At 46.9% G+C, this 20,781-nt stretch overlaps 1 protein-coding gene across 1 annotated transcript in view; it reads right to left on the bottom strand.

Annotated features, from left to right (window-relative positions):
- Positions 1-20,781, bottom strand: part of PLXNB3 (plexin B3) — a 374,309-nt gene that overhangs the window by 48,296 nt on the left and 305,232 nt on the right. Inside the window, exons 13-19 of the mRNA XM_078664580.1 lie at positions 15,638-15,760; positions 14,995-15,088; positions 14,734-14,903; positions 8,411-8,556; positions 5,741-5,846; positions 1,674-1,804; positions 345-521 (exon numbers count right to left, since the gene is read on the bottom strand). Coding sequence (XP_078520706.1) covers positions 345-521; positions 1,674-1,804; positions 5,741-5,846; positions 8,411-8,556; positions 14,734-14,903; positions 14,995-15,088; positions 15,638-15,760 — 947 coding nt within the window. The remainder of the gene's footprint in view (positions 1-344; positions 522-1,673; positions 1,805-5,740; positions 5,847-8,410; positions 8,557-14,733; positions 14,904-14,994; positions 15,089-15,637; positions 15,761-20,781) is intronic.

The raw sequence follows: 20,781 nt of genomic DNA, 5'->3' as shown, positions 1-20,781 counted from the left end.
AAAAGACAATTCCCCTACCAGATAAACCTAAGTTACCTGCCTGAAAGACCCATTTGTGACCTAAAATACAAGTCCAAGAAGAAGCGGACAATTCTGATTGGACAGAGTCCGACTTAATGTCCCCAATAGGTAGCATAAAAGAAAGGGTTAAAGAAAGTGATGTGCAGAAAATGGAGGCCCATAAAAGAATTCTAAAACAGATAGCTGGAATGAGAGAAATTGAAAATGACTGGGGTATGAACAGATGCATTTGAAAAGAAAGTAAGATACAGTGTGATATGAGAGAAAATAAGACGAGGGAAAAGGATATTCCGGAGTTGACCCTGCCCTCATAAGCATCCTACCCGTTGAAGCTGGTAGAAGGGGCAGCAGCGGTGATGCTGGGATCTTCGGCGTACTGGTACAAGACTCCATCCAGCCTTCTCTCGGCCTTTCCATAGAAGACACTCACCGGAAACTCCCCCACTTGCATACTCTGGTTGGTGCGGCACACAATATGCTCCCCCTGAATGTCTGCCGCTCTGTAAACCAAAGTTAGAGCAACGCGTGACAAAATGGACCATTCAAATGCTATGCATACCATTTACTAAAGAGGGGCCAAACAGTGGTCCATGCATGGTCAGTTCTGAAGAGTTGTGGAAGGTGGTGTGCTCAGACTCTCCAGGAGGGGGATCTGGGCTCTGTGCAGTGGTCCAGGTAGGTGGACCTCTCCAACCAGATGTGTGTTGCTGAGCACATGCACTGCTGCATATGTCATCTGTGAAGTAACATACAACTTTAGGGGGAAGGAAAAAACATATAAACGCTCCTTTTCAGGAATGGCACCCAGGATCTGGAACTCACTCCCTTCTGAAACAAGGCTCATCTCCTCCAACGCACTTTTTAAGAAAGAAGTTAAAGCGATCCTCATGGCTAAATACACATGATCTACTATTCAGTATCACTCATGAATCTGCTCTGTAAGACCTGCCAGACCCCCCTGATCTATTGTATTACTTGTATTATCGACTTACTTGATGGTATACGCTCACTCTTTGTATATTGTTATATTGTTGACGCACCTGTGTGACTATGTATATTTATATTGCTGACGTACCTGTTTGATTTTGCACACTTTACCCACACCACCTCAACGACCCCTACTTCTCTACTACTGTCGCACCTGTGGGACTATACATCCTGCACTCACCCACCTCAACTATGCCCACCTTTAAGTTCCCAAAATTTTTTAAACACGCTTAAGCAAGTATATGCTCCTTATTTCTGTACTTTATACTATTGACGCAACTGTTTGTCTATGCACCGTGTACCGACACTACCTCACCTGTGACCTACCTCATGTCTTTTGACCTACCTATGTAACTGAGCACCTTGTACCCAACTACCTCAATTATTACTTAATATTACTTTGTATTACTCCTTATTACTTTGTATTATTATCCCCGTGTCCTTGTAAAGTGCTCTGATATCTGCAAAGATCTTGTTCGTGCTATATAAAACTTTCAAAATAAAATAAATAAAAATAAACAGTGGCTGAAGGGGGGGTGGGTGTATTTCAACCCTCTTGCATGGGGTACCATGCCTTGGTTCAGGAATGCTTATGCATGCTCCCGCCTACTCCCAGAGGTCTGAAAAGGCCATCATATAAAATATTTCATGTCACTTATACTCACATGACACAGGGCATATCTCCCACGAAGGCTGTGATGTCACTTCCTGTTGAAAGATCAGCTCCAGAGATGGTGAGGAGAGTTCCACCGGCCATAGGGCCACGCTGCGGGTATATGTCCTGCAGTACTGGATCCTGAAGTACAAAGAGAGGTGGCAGAGAAAGCAGATCAAAGCGTGTAAAGCAGAACATGCAGCCTTTAAGAGTGGCTAAAATCTACGAGGCCCAACCTGTCCAATCCCTTCCTTACACTACCACCTGTTCTGGTCACTTGCTTTACATTCCCTTTCCCAACACTTCAGCCAGCACAGGTCAGCCAACAGTGGCATTAAGAAGGTAAAGGTATTGACGGAGGCCGAGAAGCACTACTAGTGTTATCCCAGAATGCGATGGGCTTTGGAAAACTACGGATACTGATGACTCGTGCCATCTTCAAATGGGCAAAGGCAGGAAGCCAATAGGGGATGAAAAAGTTGTGGAATGAATAGTCACAAATCCTCTGATACCAAACACCGGGGCAATCCTGCCACCCAACCTAAAACCTGCAAGGCAATGAGGTATCCCGGCCATGACCCTAGACCAATAGGTCTAGGGCTGCCCTGGTGTTATGAAGAGAGCAAGCTATAAGGGCCAGAGACATCAGAGCATGGTAAGCCACCCACTTATGGCTGTGAAAATGTCAGTTTGTAGTTTGAGATGACCTGCAGGGAACGCATGATCCAGCCCACCTCCATCTGGCATATCTGCAATAAAGGCCCCAGAGTCACCAGACTGCACGTGCAGTATGAGAATGTACTTGCATACCAGCAAATTTTTATACATCTTTCTGCCCTGACCAAGCTAATGTTAGCAGGCTGCAAAAACAAAGTGCAACCTTCCTTTGTTACTCACCTGGTGCTGTATTCCCTAAAGTGTCCCGGGTGCTCAGCAGGAGTATGTGCCCGCTATCTGCAGCCCGGAGGTCCTTTGTTAGACAGGGGAATGACACCCCTGCCCAGGATTATTTGGCATCCTGATAGGCAGGGAAATTGGCTAGTCAGGAGGTGTGTCCACCCGCAGGCTAGTACCACCCCTAAGGTGGGCTACCTGAAGTGCAAACGACCAGGAAAATTGCACCATCTTGAATTTTGGTGGAATTAGGTCCATTGGGTCTGGGTTATGCCCACTTCCCACAGGAAATGGTAATATAGTGGGTGCAGTCACCCTAAAGGTAGGTAGTCCACTGGCTACTACCCGGCACTCCCTGTAACACCCCTAAATACAGGATTTAGGTAGCAACCCTGATGCCAGGTTAGACGGGCACAATGAAGGAGTGGACAAAGAAGAGTGCTGACCCGAGTACCAAGTACTGACTTGGTGCCAACCGTGCCAGCCTTCCTGTTGCCCCCGACCCTCATGGAGAACTTGCCTCGTCTTGCCTCTGTGCAGGCTTCAAGAAACCTGGAGGCGTGCCAGTGCTACGCCAATTACCAAAAACTTCCTTGGAGCAAAGGAGCTACTCCCCTGCAGCTGCAGGACCAAAGAAGCACAGTCTGGTTCCCATCCTGATGCTTACCGGGACTGCTGATGCCGCTGCCACAGAGAAGGGGTAATCGTGCTCCAACAGGTCAGATCCATTCTTCCTCCAAGTGTGGGTATACCAGGACCAATTGGAGCCACACAGCACAAATACCTGGGGTACCTGAACCCTTGCAGCAACCAAGGCTTGTTGTGTGCAGCCCAGACACCAACACCGAGAAAGACCGACCTGTACGTCAAGGGACTTCGGAGACCGTGATATCCACATCGAGAGTGGTGCAACTGTCCTGTTTGCCCCTTTTCTGCAGAACCAAAACAAAGAGTGAGCCACCGACCCCTGCCACCTGAAACCTCAAAGAACCTCTGCACCCGAATCCTACAGCCAGAGTCCAAGGGAGTTGATGGTGCCAACAGGTTCCTGGGACCCTCAAGAGATGAGCCTACCCTTGGGTTTGGCCAAAATGGACTCCCAGTCGCCGCATGCAGCCTCTTTCTGCTGGGACGGATTACCACAAGAGTCTTCAACAGCGTGACGCCTGTGGGAAAAGCCCCACAGAACATGAGCCCCTGGTTTGAGTAAACCGACAATGTCCCTGCCTGGACAAGACCCTCAAGACCTGAACTCCCCTTTGGGTTCACCCGGAATGGCCCTCCCAGTCCCAGCTTGCAGCCTCTTTGTTACCGGACCGATCCCCATAGACTTAAGTGGGACATCTAATGCCGGACAGAACTTCTGCACCCAGCCACCCCAGGGCCGTCCAAGGTAACCTCTTGGTGTTGCCTTGGACCTTGACCCATACTCACCTCAAGTCCAGGAGAAGAGTCCCGTAAGTCACTGACTAGTGCCTGGACACAGTTCATGTATTTCCCCCATAAGATAACATTACAGCTTCAGAAATTGAACTAAGTGTGAACTTCTGAACCTGTCAAAATTTCTATCTCGAAAAGTACTTACCCTATTCCGAAGGTCATGGTATCTAAATTTATATAAAATGTGTGATGTTTTTATAAATTGGTGTTGTATTTCTTTTTTTGAGTGTGTGTCTCGCCTACTGCCTTTGTGTGTGCCACAAATGCTCAGCACTACCCTCTGAATAGCTTGCTTAATCTTCCCGACGGCCCCCAGCGCCTAGAGACCCTAAAGGGTGATGGTTCGCCCTTTAAAAATGTGGATGGATTAGCCTACCTGCTTGCCCACGCTACCACAAAAGAGCATTTTGGTTATCATTTTTGCCTCCGTCACCCAACGAGGGTGGCCAGGACACTCTACACAGAGCACCTCATTTTGGTCCACTATAGCAAGAGTCAGCTTCCAGGAATTTGAGGCAAGGAAAAGGTACATTTTGAAAAGTTATTTTTCCATAATAGCAAATGACAAATCGGACTGAATGATGCAATTGGGTTTTTAGTATTTTCTGGTTTTCTACGTAGGACAACTAGGCTTGCCACAGTGAAATACAGCACGCAAGGATGTATTAACATCACATTTCTATGTGTACTACTCTTCAGTAGCATACTCCCTGCCTTGTGGGTGACAAGGCATTTATGGGTGGACTTATTAATATGTAAAAGGGAGGTCTTGACCTGTAAAAATTGTTATTTTGACAGTCAAACTGCAATGTTCAAACTGCCAGATCCAGTCTACAGTAGAAGGTGTAGGGAAATGCCTCTTTTTGGAGGGTCATTGCCAAGTTTTTGGACGGATGACGATGGTTGTTCGACTTGGAGTACAACCTTTTCTGTACTGAGAACAACTTCTGTTCAATGAAACACATTGAGAGCTACTAATATTAGTAGTGTTGTACAATTTCAATTTTCTTATATGTATATTAATTCAACCAATCAAAAGCCTGCTAATTTAATAGGCTGGGCTGCATACAGGTGAGCTACTCAGAAGTAGTCAGAGGGCTACAGTAGCTCACAAGCTACTGGTTGGAGACCCTCGGAGTACACTGAAGCCTGCTGACCAGACCTCAGTGCCAGGGCCATGACCCCAAAAGGTGTAGGTTACATTGGTTGAGACCAATTGGCATGAGATAACTTACCTGTAAGTTCCTATTATATGGTACCCAGTGCATGGAAGTTAGAGAGACACTCCAGGGATTGCAGCACTGGTTGTGCCATCCTGGGTGTGACACAGATAAAACTATGCTTGCATCTTGGAACTAGTAATCACTAATTTATAAGGGCTAAGAAATGGACTTAAAGAGGGTCCTGTCCCCCAAAAATAGTAATTAAACACTTTGTGAATTTGAAAGTAAGAATAGAATTGTATGCGCTTTACATTACATGCACTATTCATCTTCATGGTGCACATTTGCTTGGCCTCAAAAGTGTCAAACCCTGATTAAAATCCAATATCATTCTTCTGCAAAAGAAATAAAGCACAAAACTAACAAAGCTGGACCCAAAATGCAGTGTTGATATCAAATACTGAATGTTGAATTAACATGGAGACATTGCGGGGAACGGGTTGTAGATAAACTCTGATGGTAAGTGCAATCGGGGCAGGAGGTGTAATAACTAAGATCAGTACAAGGAAGAGGTACTCACTTGGTAAAAGAAATCCTGGGTAGAGCGACCTGGCGGGCGATTCTCCACAGAGACGGTCACAGGACCAGACGACACCTCCGTGCTTGCAGAGACCTCACAGACGACTCTAAGGGGGGAAATGAGAGAGACTGCTTCACATACTTCAGACTCTTTAGCTTTCAGAAGTTCTGAGTCATACACAGACAGCAAAGGAGAGAGGTACTAGAGAGGTGCAAGGTCTGCACCAGAAACCACGAGATGGGAGGAGCAAGGACTGACCTCTAGGCAGTCTGGAGGAAGAGGGGGGAGCTGTGGGGGGAATAGTAAAATACATCATGGGTATTAAAAGAACAGAAAGGGGAGTAGGATGATATGAAAAAATGTCTAAAGCCCCTCAGTAGGGATACTGTGGAGGATGCATGTGAAAGGCAGCACGTTCCAATGCCTCACAGTATATACACCTGCAGGATATAAGCCACCTGTTGGTTAGCAACCCTGACTCGCAGACTACACCACCCAAGTCCAATATCCATCCTGGCCCTGACCAGTTCTGACTGGTCTGCCCTGATAGCACATGCACCAAGAGTATGTAATAGCACTGACAAGGAGACAAGGTGTTGCTATTTTAACAAAACAGACCTTCTGTGGTCTTAGGTTTTCTGAAGTAGGATGAATGCTGGCCTCCTGTAGCCATTAGCAGGGACTCTGTCCAGGCTTCAAATGATTTACAGTTCTTCTATAGCCAAACTCTACCCTTAGGGCAGTAGAGAACTTTGCAACATCACATCACCTGCATGTGCAGGTGTATATTGTAAGAGTTAGTAGTTAACCAGTCACTTATATAAGAGGAATTTTGAGGGAAAGGACATTCAGGCAGTTCAGTTACACAGACATTTGTTTGAAAAGAAAAGTTTTGTTTTTTCCCCATCTGAGGTTGTAATGTACAGCGTTCCAGAGTCTGTCTTAACATGATGCTTGGTGGTATTTACATTTCTTACAAGTCGGTGGACGTTTAGTTCCTGAGAATTAATTCACGACTGGAGATATTTAAAGGGAGAAAATGTGGCCTAATGGCTAGAGTGGTCGACCTCGGAGCTGGGGAACCCGGTTCGAGTCTCGGCAGGAACGCTTAACATCCTGTAATTCTGGGCAAACCACTTAATCTCCCAGCGCCTAATAAAAATGAATGCGTCCATCTGTAACATAACTGGTGCTCACGTAAAGTGCTCTGATACCTTCCAGTCAAGTTTGAGTTACATAAAACTGCGGGGGAAAAAAGTAAGATGGTTGCCTAGTTTCAAAGCCTTGAAGGTCAGCCACACAAGTTTAAATGTAATTATTGCCTCTAGACTGAGAGTGGAGGTCGTAAGATGGGGTAAAAGTAATCCAACTTTTCTGGAGTTTGTTGCGAGGTGTGCAGCCTAAGCAGGATGGCTTTTACGGCAGCTAATGACGTCTTAGAAGCTCCTATCAAAAGTGCACTTCCATAGTCAATTTTTGAGGTGACTTTGTCCTGTGTTACTGATAAATGACATTTAGTGAGGATGGTTTTGAGGCATTTTAGGGAGTAAAGTGATGCCCAAGTCGATTTGGTGACGTGAAGGAAGAGTTCATGAAAAGGCATGGATTTTAGTTTTTGTTTTCATTTCAGAATTAACGCTAGTTGATATCAATTTTAGGCAGAACATCTTTGCTGGATAAAATAAACCCTGTTGGAACCAAGCTATACACGACTGACGAGCCCTAACATGGTGTTCAAAATAATGATGGGCTGGGAGGCGCCCGAGTAGTTACTAGTGGCCGAGATGAATGCCAGCATCCCACAAATGACTTTTTTGTATGCTTCGGTCCTCTTCTGTGTTACTGCAACAACTGTACCTTCCAGAGATGGAGCGAACAGCGTAGAAGGGAGAGAGGGAGACTTAAAAACTTCCATCCTTCTGAGGTTGGTCAATCGGTTTAAATACATTTGTAATAAAAATGACTATCAGTCTTAGAAAGAGCAGCGATGAAGTATACACTGTTGATCAGATGTTGTTTGGTGGTAAGCAAGCTTGGGCCAGGCCCACCTCCCTTTCCCACGCGCCATACTTCTGAACCCAGAGTTTGAGGATATTACACGCCCAACAGGCAAGACTGCTCCTCCTGATATTTTATGACACGTGTTAACACGCGTCTTTATTAGCCTGTGTAAAGGAGAAACCTTTTTCTAACTCTGGTCACAAAGGCCGGCTTATACAGTGTGATGTCACTGCAAATTGTTCATTTTTCATTTTGTCCTAGGCAAACTTTAGTTTCAATAAGATATAAACTCTAGGTCAGTCTTTGCGTTGGTTTGTACTCGGCGTCTGTAAATAGAGTTGGTTCTTGCATTCCTTAGTGCACCAATAGCTTGGCAAAAGACCAGGAACCGCTTATAACAAAACGCGTAAAAAGGAAAAGTCATGTATCCTCTGCAGTTTTCATAAATTTATATAGCAAACTCGACCCAAAAGCATTGGAGCGCTTTACGTTAACAGCAGTTACATTATATACGGTCACATTCATTTTTTAGGCGCAGAGAGAGGAAGTGATTTGGCCAGCATCACAGGATGTTGAGTCGACGCCGATACTCAAACCTCGTTCCCCAGTTCCAAAGTCGGAAGCTCTTGCCGTTACTTCACATCCTCTCTAGCCTCATGTGCAACTCACCTGGTCGAGATCCTATACAGATCTGGAACAGCGATGCAAGGGAGTCCGGCCACCGTCACCTCCACGTCATCCACACTCTGGCCCAGATTGGACCCGCTGATGGTCAGTAGAAGGCCTCCCTCCAGCACCCCAGTCTGAGGCTGGATCTGAGAGTCCACCAGAGGATGAGAGGAAAGAAAAGACGAACACTGAGTTTAGTAAGGCACACCCAAGTATACAGTTAGTAAGATAGCTCTTGGAGCTGGTGTTTGCAAGTGGGAGTGCTCAGATGGATACTGTTCGGAGGTCGCTAAAGTAAGTGCCATTTAACTAGCCATAGTAACAGGTTTACTACCCTGAGCCAAAACTTTAGTGATAAAGCACTTTCATGAACAACAATTTACACTTTATACATACACAAAGTCACAAAGATTTGTGTGTTGATAGTATTACACAACACTACGGCATTCACTTTGTTCGCAACTGTGTGTTGCACACAGTTCTCAGCTTCTGGTCTTTATCCTAGGTGCCGCAGAACAGTTGCCTAAGCATGCACAGATGAACATAAACAAAGAATATGCACAGAAAATGCAGAACATACAGTAATATGTTTACTTTGATAGGGTTTGATTAGATAATGTATTCTATATAATGTATGTTCTTACAACTTTGGATAAGCCAGCCCTTACAAAAATTTCCCTTGCACAAATTCAGCCAGCCACAAACAACAAACCACATGGGAGAAACCCTGGCGCAGAGCGCTCAGGAAAGAGGGGACAATGAGTTGTAAAGTTTGAACGCCTTCTGGCGGTCTCTCCGAAGGACTACCACAAAAGTCCACCAGTTTGCTGAGCCAACACTTTGCTTCAATTTTTACACGGTTCTTCATTTACTCAGAGAAGAGGCCTTTTGGAAGTGGGGAAAATGAGCCTGCCCATTTGAGTAAAATGTCTCAAATAAGAAATGTTCGGTGCAAGCATTAGTACATATTGAAATCCAGACCAAACACCAACTTCCCGCTGGCCTATCTTGGGGTGCAACCAAGAGCTACATGCATACATGGACACGTCCCAGAATGATGGGCAGGAAGGCAACTACCTAAGGCGTATCTGGCGGAGGTTCACTCTTGAGGCACAGTATCCATTATCTTTATTGGCTAAACTATTTCTAAGAGACAGTTCAATAAATCCAGATTCTATTCCCGTCTGCACACTGGGACTTTCAGGCAGTGGTCTCTCTGCTCTTATGTCACACGACAAAGCGCTTACTCATCTTGGTGGCTGTACCATTCAACTTTCAAGCTGCAGAGACGAGTTTTCATTCAGGTGCCTCCAAACGTTGGTTTTGTTGGATAATTTAATTATCAAGTCGGCACTCACCTTTCCCCTTTTGTCCTTTGAACCTGTGCTGCTAAACAGGAAAGTGGAGCAGTGGTCGCTCATCTGACCCTCCTATGCTAGAACAGTGACGTAACAACATAGTGGGCACTACCATTTCACTGTACGGCAGAGTACAACCACAAGTGTCACCAAGGCAACATGACCGGTCGCCTTTGCCCCTACTGTTTCATGGCAATGAGGTTACATTGTAGCCTCTGCGCTTTGATGTTACAGTGCAGTGAGTCGAAAGGGGACCCTTCGCAACAAGATCACAGCGGGGCCTCCTTCCTTTGAGCGTCTGGTGCTGAAGAGCCCTGCGGTCACTGAAGGGCCTCTGGTCCTTAACACTGCCTAGCAAGGAAGCCATTAGCCTAATGGCCAAGCAAGGAGGTCACAAAACAGTGCCCCATTATGGAGTTCGACCTTTAAGCAATTCTTTGCCATTACATCAGGCTGGCACTAGCACAAGTCTTGTTCAGCTCAACAAACATTGCACACAGTGGCAGAGCTCCAGACCAGCATTGCCAAGGCCAATCTGTCCTCTAATATGTGGTTACAGACTTATTGGCTTTGCCCGTGCTTTGTTTTGGTATAATATTCATTGAGAAAACCACAAGCTTTCAAAGATGGCCACCAGTGCATGCACAGTCACAGGGGCCATCTTTGAATGGTTCAAACATGGCCCACTGCTGATATTGGCTGCAACAATGCAACTATACAAGCACTGACAAAGCCAATATAATGGCGTTGGGAGGTGGGGTGGTATTCGTGGGTGTGGAATGCGGGGGTGGGTCACAGGAAGTAGGGAAAAAAGCATTGAGAAAGAAATCACTTGACAAGTGGGGGCAGAGATGGAGTGGGCAGAAAAGGGAGGATGTGGAGCACAGGAGGGGCAGGGAGGAGCAATGAGCAGAGGGAGACAAAAGAGGAAAAGCATTTGCAATGCAATAGGTGATGCATTTACGAGAGTTTAAGCTATTGGCTTTGTAAATGACAATGCCTTTATTTATGTGTTAATTATTGTTGCAAAGTCATCCTGTGCCCTGGGCACCCCCAACTTTTTGCTGACTGGTACTGGTGCTAACTGACTCTGAACAACATCAAAGTTAGGGATCAAAGCATAAATGCCTGCACTAGTCCTAACGTCCCATAAAGTCATGCACAGCAGAGTGAAGGTGCAAGTAGCTTGAGACACAATCCCCTATGTCCCATAAAAGAGAAAAAGGAGCTAATTCCCCTTATCTCTCAAAATTAAAATGCACAAAATAGCTCGGCACCCTTCAAATGGTTCAAATACAAGTATTTATCTTGATGTTAATTCTTATACAACACACTATAAACAGTTCAATGCTGTACAGTTGTTTTCCCAAGCGAAGTCAGTCAAAAACTCTTGAAGTTAAAATTGATTCTTTATTCAAGTTCTTGTGAATGGAATAGCCAACGCGTTTCGTCCGCTATCGGACATCTTCAGGGCATAACATGTTTTAAGTAGTCCTGATTCATTGACCCGTTGTCATTCAATAGAGCCCAGTAAATTTCGAACTTTGCCTACATGCCCCAGCGGCAGTGTAAAGTCAGCATTAATTTTCAAGGACCAGGAAAAGTATATCCGCAAAGGTTCGCGGTTCGTCTTTCATGCGGTTATCTGGTTTGAATAGCTTCAGAAAGCTATTGGAACCAGATGACCGACTCTAGATGAGCAATTAACGAGTTCATTCCTCCTTGCTTCCTGTGCCTCAGTCGAGAGGGTCAAAGAGGAGTATTTAAAAGCTTGGTGTTGCTTCAGAAAGTGACAATTGCCTGACTTTTGTGGTAACTTTTCCACAGTATGGGTACTGTGGTATTCTTGGTCACATATCCTCGTCTATTCTCTGGTTCAGGTGTCATTCTGTTGTGGGACAGCAGAGGGGAAGATACTGGTGTTTGGATTTTACTCACTCTCGCGGTGTATCAATTGTAGGTGATTTTTGTGATTACAACTGTTTGGCATTTTTTACTGGAGTAGTATCTCCCTTTCATCCTTTTGTAAAGCACTCCGATATCCCTCGGGATCTGGTTCGCGCTATATAAAACTTTATAAAATAAAAAAATGTAAAATGTACAGACACAAAGTTATAAGATTTTATTTGTCTGTAAGCCAAACTTCAACCCTGTACTGCTCTGCGCGGATTGGTCAGAAATAAGTGGGTGAGCCAGGCTGCTTTGAAGAGGTGATAAATGACCCCTGGGGTTAGGAATCCTCTTGGGAAGGAGAGGTTGCTGGGCATAGGAATGCCAGAGCAGGGGGAGGAGTCGTTAACCATGGACTTCAAGGGAAGGGGAGGCCCCCTGTTCACCTCCAGCCAGATGCTAGGTTAAGGAAGGAATGAGCAGATGCAAGGGGGAGAGACTATGGAGATTAGCCATGCTAGGGGGGTGTTTAGCCAGCTCTTCTCTCCCTGCTGAAAATTCTGACATATTGAATTTTGGAAGAATAGTGGTTTCTGGGTTCGCATTTTGCCACACTCTACAGGAAGTGGTCAGACCCTTGGGTGGTATCCTGCAACTCATTGGACAAGAGTGCCCTCCTGCTTGACCCCAGAGAACACTGAATAAGTATCTGAGAGGGGCAGATCCCCTCAAATCTGCTGCTTGAAACTTAACCCCTTGCACGCTGATGACGAGCTGGGCTCGTCATCAGGTAGCCTCCTCGCACGCTGATGACGAGCCCAGCTCGTCACGTAAAGTGCGCTTTTGAAAATCTCAGCGTGCGAGTGGAATTCCGCCCGCACGCATGCGGTTAAGAGAATAAGGAGGGTCTGCGCTGAAGAGTTTGATGTGCATTTCCAAAGGCCTGGACTCTGAAGATTGCGCCTTTTTTGCACCATTTGAAACAACAGCCCTTTGGATCAAACCTGCTTCAAAAGGACTAAAGAATGGATTCCCTACAAGCTACAGGTTAACAGAGCTCACCTGGACCATCACCACAAAGAATCCCCAGCCTGGAGAACCAGTGGATTTGTAAGGGTTTTGTCCCAGTGGATGGTGGGAATTAAAGTCTCACACTTTCAAGGACCCTCTTGGAGATTCCAGAAACTTGGATTGTGTGTTGAATACTTTGGGACCCGCAAGAAGAACATCAAGAAGGAGTTCTAACTGGACCCTGCTTGCTAGAGGTGGCTGCACAAGACTGCTGAGAGATCCTGCAGAACAATTGCTAAAGGGGAATGTGTCACTGTCAGGAGCAACAAAATAACTGAAAAAGCCACTGTTGGTTTCTAAGCCGTAGAAAGTGACTAATCTTTCATAATTCATATCTCTAGTTCCCTACTGTGGATGTTTTCTTATTGGTGTCATATAAAAGATACAAATATTTCCTATTTTTAAAAGTTGCTGTTGGATTTTTATTTTGTGTTGTGTCTTAATTATTTATTGAATATGTGTTTTTAAATGCTTTACATACCCGTCTTTGAAGTTAAGCCTTCCTGCTCACAGCCACGTTACCAAGGGTTGAGCATAGAAATAATTTTCTATCACCTGTTCTAATCCCTATACTGTTAGTGGCGGCATTGCCAGTGGCAGGCCTACATTTGCCCCTACCAATAATCCACTTTCCAACAATTATTAAAACAGATAAGAGGCAGTGTCATTTACAATGCCAATAGCTGAAACCCTCGCAAATGTGAGACCTATTGCATTGTAAATGCTTGTTATTAATGGGACATGCGCAACAAGTGCCTGATGTACACCTAAAAAAGACAGTAAATACTTTATACAGCCAGCTGACTCGCTTCATTTCTCCACTAGATGGCAATGTTCTCTCTAGGTAAAGATGCAACTTTTTATGAATGTGGATGAGTTGTGGCTGATAAAAGACCATTTAATTTTTTATGTCGTTTTACTAGAACTCTTAATCCACTGTAAAACATCTTTACAACTGCTCTGCGGTAATCAACAGCACCTGCTGACCTATAAAAGGGAAATTGCATTTTTTTTTAGTTTACGCTCCTATTCTGACGAGTTTAACATATTTGTAGACGTGTGCTCCCGTCAGCCGTTTCCTTTAGATACAGGGCTGCTTTTAAAACGAGTTGGGCGTACTGCGCACAATATGCGCAGCCGCTATGATTTAATGTAAATTAAACAAAAAAAAACAACGATTTGGGCGAGCTGCGGTCCCATATTGAAAGCTAGCATAGCAAGCTGCTAATATTTTTTTTAAAACAGCCGCCATTGCTAAAGCTGGCGTCCCACCAGTGCTCTTTAGATTAATTAAGCAAAGAGTTCTCCGAAGGGCTAATGCAAGCTATACAGTAAGGACACACGTAAAAGGTCCAGTCCAGATGGGAGGTTACAAAAGACAGGGATGTACTAAGGAGGTACTAGCAAGCCTATTAAATCAAAAGCCAACATTTACAAAGGACAGTCATAGCAGCCAATTGAAAAGATGGGCGGAGCTTCAAGTCCATACCTGAATACATCATGCCTCGCAGAGCAGCGCATGCGCTGCTCAGGCTTGACCTAAAAATTACCCCTCATGCACTGGAATGCAAAGACTCCATAAGAGCAGCTGATAGAATGATGGGCGATGCAAATGCCTGTGGGCTGATCTAAGAGGTGATTGACAATGTCTCAAGCAAATGGCCAGAAAGGGATGAAGACCAAGCCAGAGGTTTGAAGCGGGCTGACCCAAAGTTAGCTCTAGGTATACGTTTAAGTATTAGATACAATAGGTCTATCGACAACAGACAGCGGAAGCAGTCTGCAGACTGGACCTAAAAGGGGCTAATGGGGTAGGGGAATAGAGTGAGGAGTTAGGGGGGGGGGCAAAATGTTCAAAAGGCTTTTCACGAATCATCCATTCCCTTAACAGTCCAGCAGCAGCGTATACTCAAGCACACGACACGCTCCAATCACATCCCTCTAGTAAGCAAGGGGAAAGACAGGTGGCCCCTGTGGAAGGAGGACACAGAGATGCGGTCTCACCGAGTCAATGGTGGGCGTGGGGCACACCAGGACTGGCTCCGAGGGGCAGGACTCGTGGTACAGGCAGCGCGCGTCCTGCTCGTCCCCACACCAGGAGCAGCTGTACTTGGTCTCCGAAGCCTGGCAGTGGCTGCAGTCAGAGTTTTCCACCGAGCAGTTGTACAAAATAACTGGGGGAGAGAGAAGGAAAATGTCAGACGAGAGACTCGGAGACATATCGGACTCCCTCCACAATGGCCCACCGCTCTTCTCGCGACCTACCTTGCACCTGGCCCTGGTTATCGATGCGGTTCCCATTGGCTTCAATCAGATGGATGTTGACAGGATGCTCTTTGGACAGAGCAGAGTAATAATACTGCAGGGAGAAGAGATGAGAGGGGACAGTCAGCTCAAGACAGGGGAGCACGTTACGGACACCTTGGTAATGGAAAAATGCTTAAAACGTTTAATAAAAAGGACAGCGCCCAGAGGCAGGTGGTTTAACGGAGTGGGCAGAAGGAAAGAGTGTGGATGAATGGGGGAGACTCTGGCATAGCAGTTATGTGGGGCCGGCTTGGCAAAAAGGGGAAAGGTTTGGGATTAGTGGACAGGCCGAAGTAGGGTAGGACTGGGGCAAGGCTGGGATGGACTGGGCGACTCTGGAATGGACAAGGCGACTCTGGAATGGACAAGGCGAGGGATGGATGGATGGATGAGCCACAATAAAGGGGCAACGAAGCGGGGAGAGGAGAAGGGTGCGATCAAAGTAGAAGAGGCTGTAAATACAGAAGCCATGGCGGAGGTTGTACGATGGGTTAGGATGAGGGGGTGATGTTGGCTATGAAAATGTTGATGGGGTTGGTTTCTAGGGGTGATTTTGGACAGGGTGGGGCAGGGATCAAGGGGGTGAATGATCGAGCCCTACCTCGTGTGTGGCACAGTGAATGAGGTAGGAATCGTCCTGCTCCGAAGACCGCTCCACCTGGGCCCGAAGCGTCAAAGGGGTGCCCTCCACTTCCAGCACACACTGATACGACATGTCCTGGTCCTGCGGAGTGGGAATACCATAATTAGAGAAAGGGAGAGAAGGAGTGAGAAGTAGAAAGACAAGAGAAGGAATGATACAAACAATAAAGGAGAGGGACAGATTGTGTAAATGTGGAGAAAAAGAAAAAAGCAAGTTAAAGGTGAGGTGTGAGGAAGGGAAAAGAAAAATAGAAGGTTATTAGAAGGCGAGAATGAGGGATACATGTAGAAATAGAAAAATTTAACATGAAATAGAAAAGAGAATAATAGAGGAAGGAGATTGTAACTGATTTCTGTGACTGGCAATCTTAGCTATAGATGTCCTTTGGGGCTCTGACTTATTTCATCGACCTTTGGCACAGGAAGAGGATCCCCAGTCCCTTTTAAGGAGACAAGAATGGGAGGCATCCAGATGTGTCAGTGCCATTGTCAGCCTCCATGGTATCTCTCGCACATGCGCTTTCCACTCACTTTATCTAAACATTCGCGCCACTGGGGATACATTTGGATACATAGGTCATCGAACCAGTATGGCACAGTGAGTAGGCACAGAGGGCATCTATTGTGAACATTTGTATCAACAGGGAAGTCATTTTCATCCAGCAGATGAATCAGCTTTTGAACATTTCAGCAAGCAAACATAACAATGTGGAATGTGAAAACTGGTCAAAACAATAGCAGGATTGCACGGTAAAAATGCCACTCTGCGAAAACCACCACCTCCAAACAACAGTTACCAAAAGATTAGGCCAACAAGCCAATCCTGAAGGAGCTGCAAGCCATTTCTTAGCAAATGTCAACGCAAGACAGCCTTCAATAACACACAGTTTGGTGATTACTTCAACTTCTAAAAGCAAGAGTATATGTTTGATGAAAAGCAGACACTGGTGCCAACAATGAAACCTCCAACAGAAGCATAGCTCTTTTCAAGACAATCAAGCACTGGTTCAAGTCCCTGACAGGCCCACCTACTGCTCACGCCACAGAGCAGTCCAATGAACTCAACCTCTCAGAATATCTGACAGCACGTTCATTGCACCGAACCGGCTTCATCTCTTCCGCTCACCTATTCCAGTAGAATCTCGCAATGGTCAGTCTTCAAATCAATGTCCCTCGCAGATCTCGACGACATACTCAACTTCCTCAAAGCCACTTCTTATGAAAAAAATGTTTTACCAACATTCTTCATCCAAGCGCTCACTGGGGACACACACTGATCCCTATTCACCATTGTCAATGCTTCCTACATTCAAGGGATCTTCCCAGAATCTCTGCCAGGCCAGAGCCTCTCACTCCTAAAGAAACCTCGACTAGAACATTGGAATGTTGAGTGCTCCATTGAAGGCAATGGAGTGCTCTGGGCCTCTAATGGCTGGTAGAAGCTCCAACATTCCAATGCTTGATCACAGCACCAGCTGTGAACAAAGGCCTCATGGAGCCCAACGTGATCTAACACCCCCCCCCGCATAGACAGGCATTGTGTTTACAAATTAGAACATTCTGCCCTCCAGGGGCGGAATGTTCTAAAAGCTTTAGAGCCCTCTGTAGCGGGATTTGCCGGCCATTAAAGGCCTGTTCCTTTGTTACAGGGCAGAGCCAAAGGCAAGGGGCCTTTAACGCTGGAACGGGCCTTTAATGGCCGGCAAAGCCCGCTACAGCAGGCTCTAAGGCTATAGTAGATACTGATGACCACTACCACTATGTGTCCATCATTCACCTACCATTCATCGCCAACACCATCGACAAAGCAGTCTAAGTTCAATTCAAGGATCACATTAATGTTTGTACCTTACGACTACCAGTCTGGCTTCAGACCATGCTGTAGCATGGAAACAACTGCCCTACAGATCATAACCTATGCCCTTCTGACCACAGATGAAGAGGACCACTGCCTCCTGATGTTACTGCCTTCGACAGTCAACTATCACATCCTGATGCACACCTTGGAGTCCCGAATGGGAAGCATCAGCATAGTCCTTCACTGGTTCCCCTCCTACCTTTCCAACCAACACCAGTTTGTTCACATGGGCACCTTCAAGTCACAAAAGATGCCCCATCACCTGCAGTGTCTCCCGTCATCTTCAACCTCTACATGAAGCCGCCTGGCTTCGTAATGATGATATCACAGATATCATCATTACGATTCACGAATGCGCTGATGATATACCTCTGCTTCTAGTCTCTTCTGTTTTAGACATTGAGCGCCTCCGACACTGCCTGAATGTCATCCAGACCTCTTTCTGTACGCCTATTTTATTGAAGCCAGTTGTTTGTTTCTTTCTACAGGATTTAGCGCTGGGACGCCCCTTCGCTGGGGCAGCTGAGCGCTTTACAAGATTTTATAACATAAAATAACCTGCATGGCCAGCGCCGACCTGAAGCTCAACCCAACCAAGACACTGTTCCTGTTATTTTCAAGATCAAAGAAGAAGAAATGGTACAAACCTGCCTCAATGACATGAACCCTGAGGGTTTTCAATTCCAACTTTCACTGAATTCCAAGTCACTTGAATTTACCCCGGACACCAAACTCACCCTCAAGGGACACACCGCCAAAAAACAAGGAGGGCCTAGAACATCCCCGTATCTGTCAGGATCTCCCAAATGGTGCTCCAGTTTTCGAAAGACTTGAAGATGCACCTCTTTGAAGAACACTACATAACACATTACATTAACCATCCATAACTCCGCTACCTCGCTTATCACTTGGGGACTTTATGCTCGTCTTTGGCCCTGTACAGCATTCCTCCGTCTTTAGCTAGGAACACAATATAGAAATACCACATACAAACCGTTCATATATGCACACTGTTCTAGATAAAGCAAGAGACAAGAGCCGTGTTGAATCGAACTTATAAAGCTTTTTTCTCCTGTCTTCGAAGAATTGGAGGGAAAGGAGTCTGTTGAATAAACTGGCTGAAGTGAAACGCAGAAACTGAAAAGTGGTAGCACAGACATGAGGAAACAGAGTAGGCCAGAGGGCTGAAAACAAAGGCATTAAAAAAAATACTCATTCACGTAGATGGTACCGTTGCGGTATATCGTGATTTTCCACTAGTTTACCTACGTGAAAAGCATCATCATTAGATCTTTTGGTGTGCTTCCCTCCACCTGGAGGGAGACCTACTGGTGATTACAGTAGTGATCAGAGATAGTGAAAGTGTGATTAAGGTGAATTTAAAATCAATCAATCAATCAATCAATCAATGACATTTATATAGCGCGCTACCTACCCGTAGGGTCTCAAGGCGCTGGGGGTGGGGGGGTGCCGCTACTGCTCGAACAGCCAGGTCTTCAGCTTCTTCCTGAAGGAGAGGTGGTCTCGGGTCAGGCGCAGGTCGGTCGGGAGGGAGTTCCAGGTCTTGGCGGCCAGGTAGGAGAAGGACCTTCCTCCTGTAGTCGCTCTTCGGATGCGGGGGACGGCGGCGAGGGCATGGTTGGCTGATCGGAGGTGGCGTTTGGGAGCGTAGAAGTTGATCCGGTTGTTGAGGTAGCTCGGGCCTTGGTCGTGTAGGGCTTTGTGTGCGTGGGTGAGGAGGCGGAAGGTGATTCTTTTGTTGACGGGGAGCCAGTGGAGGTCTCTCAGGTGTCCGGAGATGTGGCTGGTTCGTGGGATGTCGAGGATGAGTCTGGCTGAGGCGTTCTGGATCTGCTGGAGTCTCTTCTGGAGCTTGGCGGTGGTACCGGCGTAGAGGGCGTTGCCGTAGTCCAGTCGGCTGGTGACGAGGGCCTGGGTGACGGTCTTCCTGGTCTCGGTGGGGATCCACCAGAAGATCTTCCGTAGCATGCGCAGGATGTTGAAGCATGACGAGGAGACGGCGTTGACTTGTCTGGTCATGGAGAGGGAGGAGTCCAGGATGAAGCCCAGGTTGCGTGCATGGTCTGTCGGTTTGGGTGCGGTGCCCAGGGCGGGAGGCCACCAGGAGTCGTCCCAGGCGGAGGGTGAAGAGCCCAGGATGAGGACCTCCGTCTTGTCAGAGTTCAGTTTCAGGCGGCTGGTCGTCATCCACTCGGCTACTTCTTTCATCCCTTCGTGCAGGTTGGCTCTGGCGGCGGCGGGGTCGTTGGTCAGGGAGAGGATCAGCTGGGTGTCGTCGGCGTAGGAGATTATGCTGAGGTTGTGTTGGCGTGCGATGGCCGCGAGGGGGCTCATGTAGACGTTGAAGAGGGTGGGGCTCAGCGAGGATCCTTGGGGGACGCCGCAGATGACTTCGGAGGCCTCTGACTTGTACGGTGGTAGGCGGACTCTCTGTGTTCTTCCAGCGAGGAAGGAGATGATCCATTCCAGTGCCTTCTCCTGGATTCCGACGTTCCTGAGGCGTTGCACTAGGGTGCGGTGGCAGACAGTGTCGAATGCTGCGGAGAGGTCTAGGAGGATGAGGGCCGCTGTTTCTCCGTTGTCCATCAGGGCTCGGATGTCGTCGGTGGCGGCGAGGAGGGCGGTCTCGGTGCTGTGATTGGCTCGGAAGCCGGACTGTGAGGGGTCGAGGGATCCATTCGTCTCGAGGAAGGCGGTCATCTGCTTGTTGACGGTCTTCTCGATGACTTTGGCGGGAAACGGGAGGAGCGAGATGGGGCGGTAATTCTTGAGTTCGGTGGGGTCCGCTGTGGGTTTCTTGAGTAGAGCGGTGAGTTCGGCGTGCTTCCAGCTCTCGGGGAAGGTGGCGGTGTCGAAGGATGTGTTGATGATGTCTCGCAGGTGGGGTGCGATGACGGCGTCGGCCTTGTTGAAGACGTGGTGAGGGCAGGGGTCGGTCGGTGATCCGGAGTGGATGGAGTTCATCGTGCGGATGGGTTCTTCGGTGCTGATCGGGGTCCAGGCGAGAAGGGTGGTGGTGGTTGTTCGGTCTTGGTGTGCGTTGTTTGGGTGTTGAAGCTGTTGTGTATGTCCTTGATCTTGTTGTGGAAGTATGAAGCGAGGGAGTTGCAGAGGTCTTGCGATGGGGTGATGTCGTTGTTTCCTGCGCTGGGGTTGGATAGCTCTTTCACAATGTTGAAGAGTTCCTTGTAGTTGTGTGCGTTGTTGTCCAGCCGGTCCTTGAA

The sequence above is a fragment of the Lissotriton helveticus genome, chromosome 10 (assembly GCF_964261635.1).
Source record: "Lissotriton helveticus chromosome 10, aLisHel1.1, whole genome shotgun sequence".
In the NCBI taxonomy this organism is placed as follows: Eukaryota; Metazoa; Chordata; class Amphibia; order Caudata; family Salamandridae; genus Lissotriton; species Lissotriton helveticus.
This window is presented reverse-complemented; position numbering and strand designations above follow the sequence as displayed.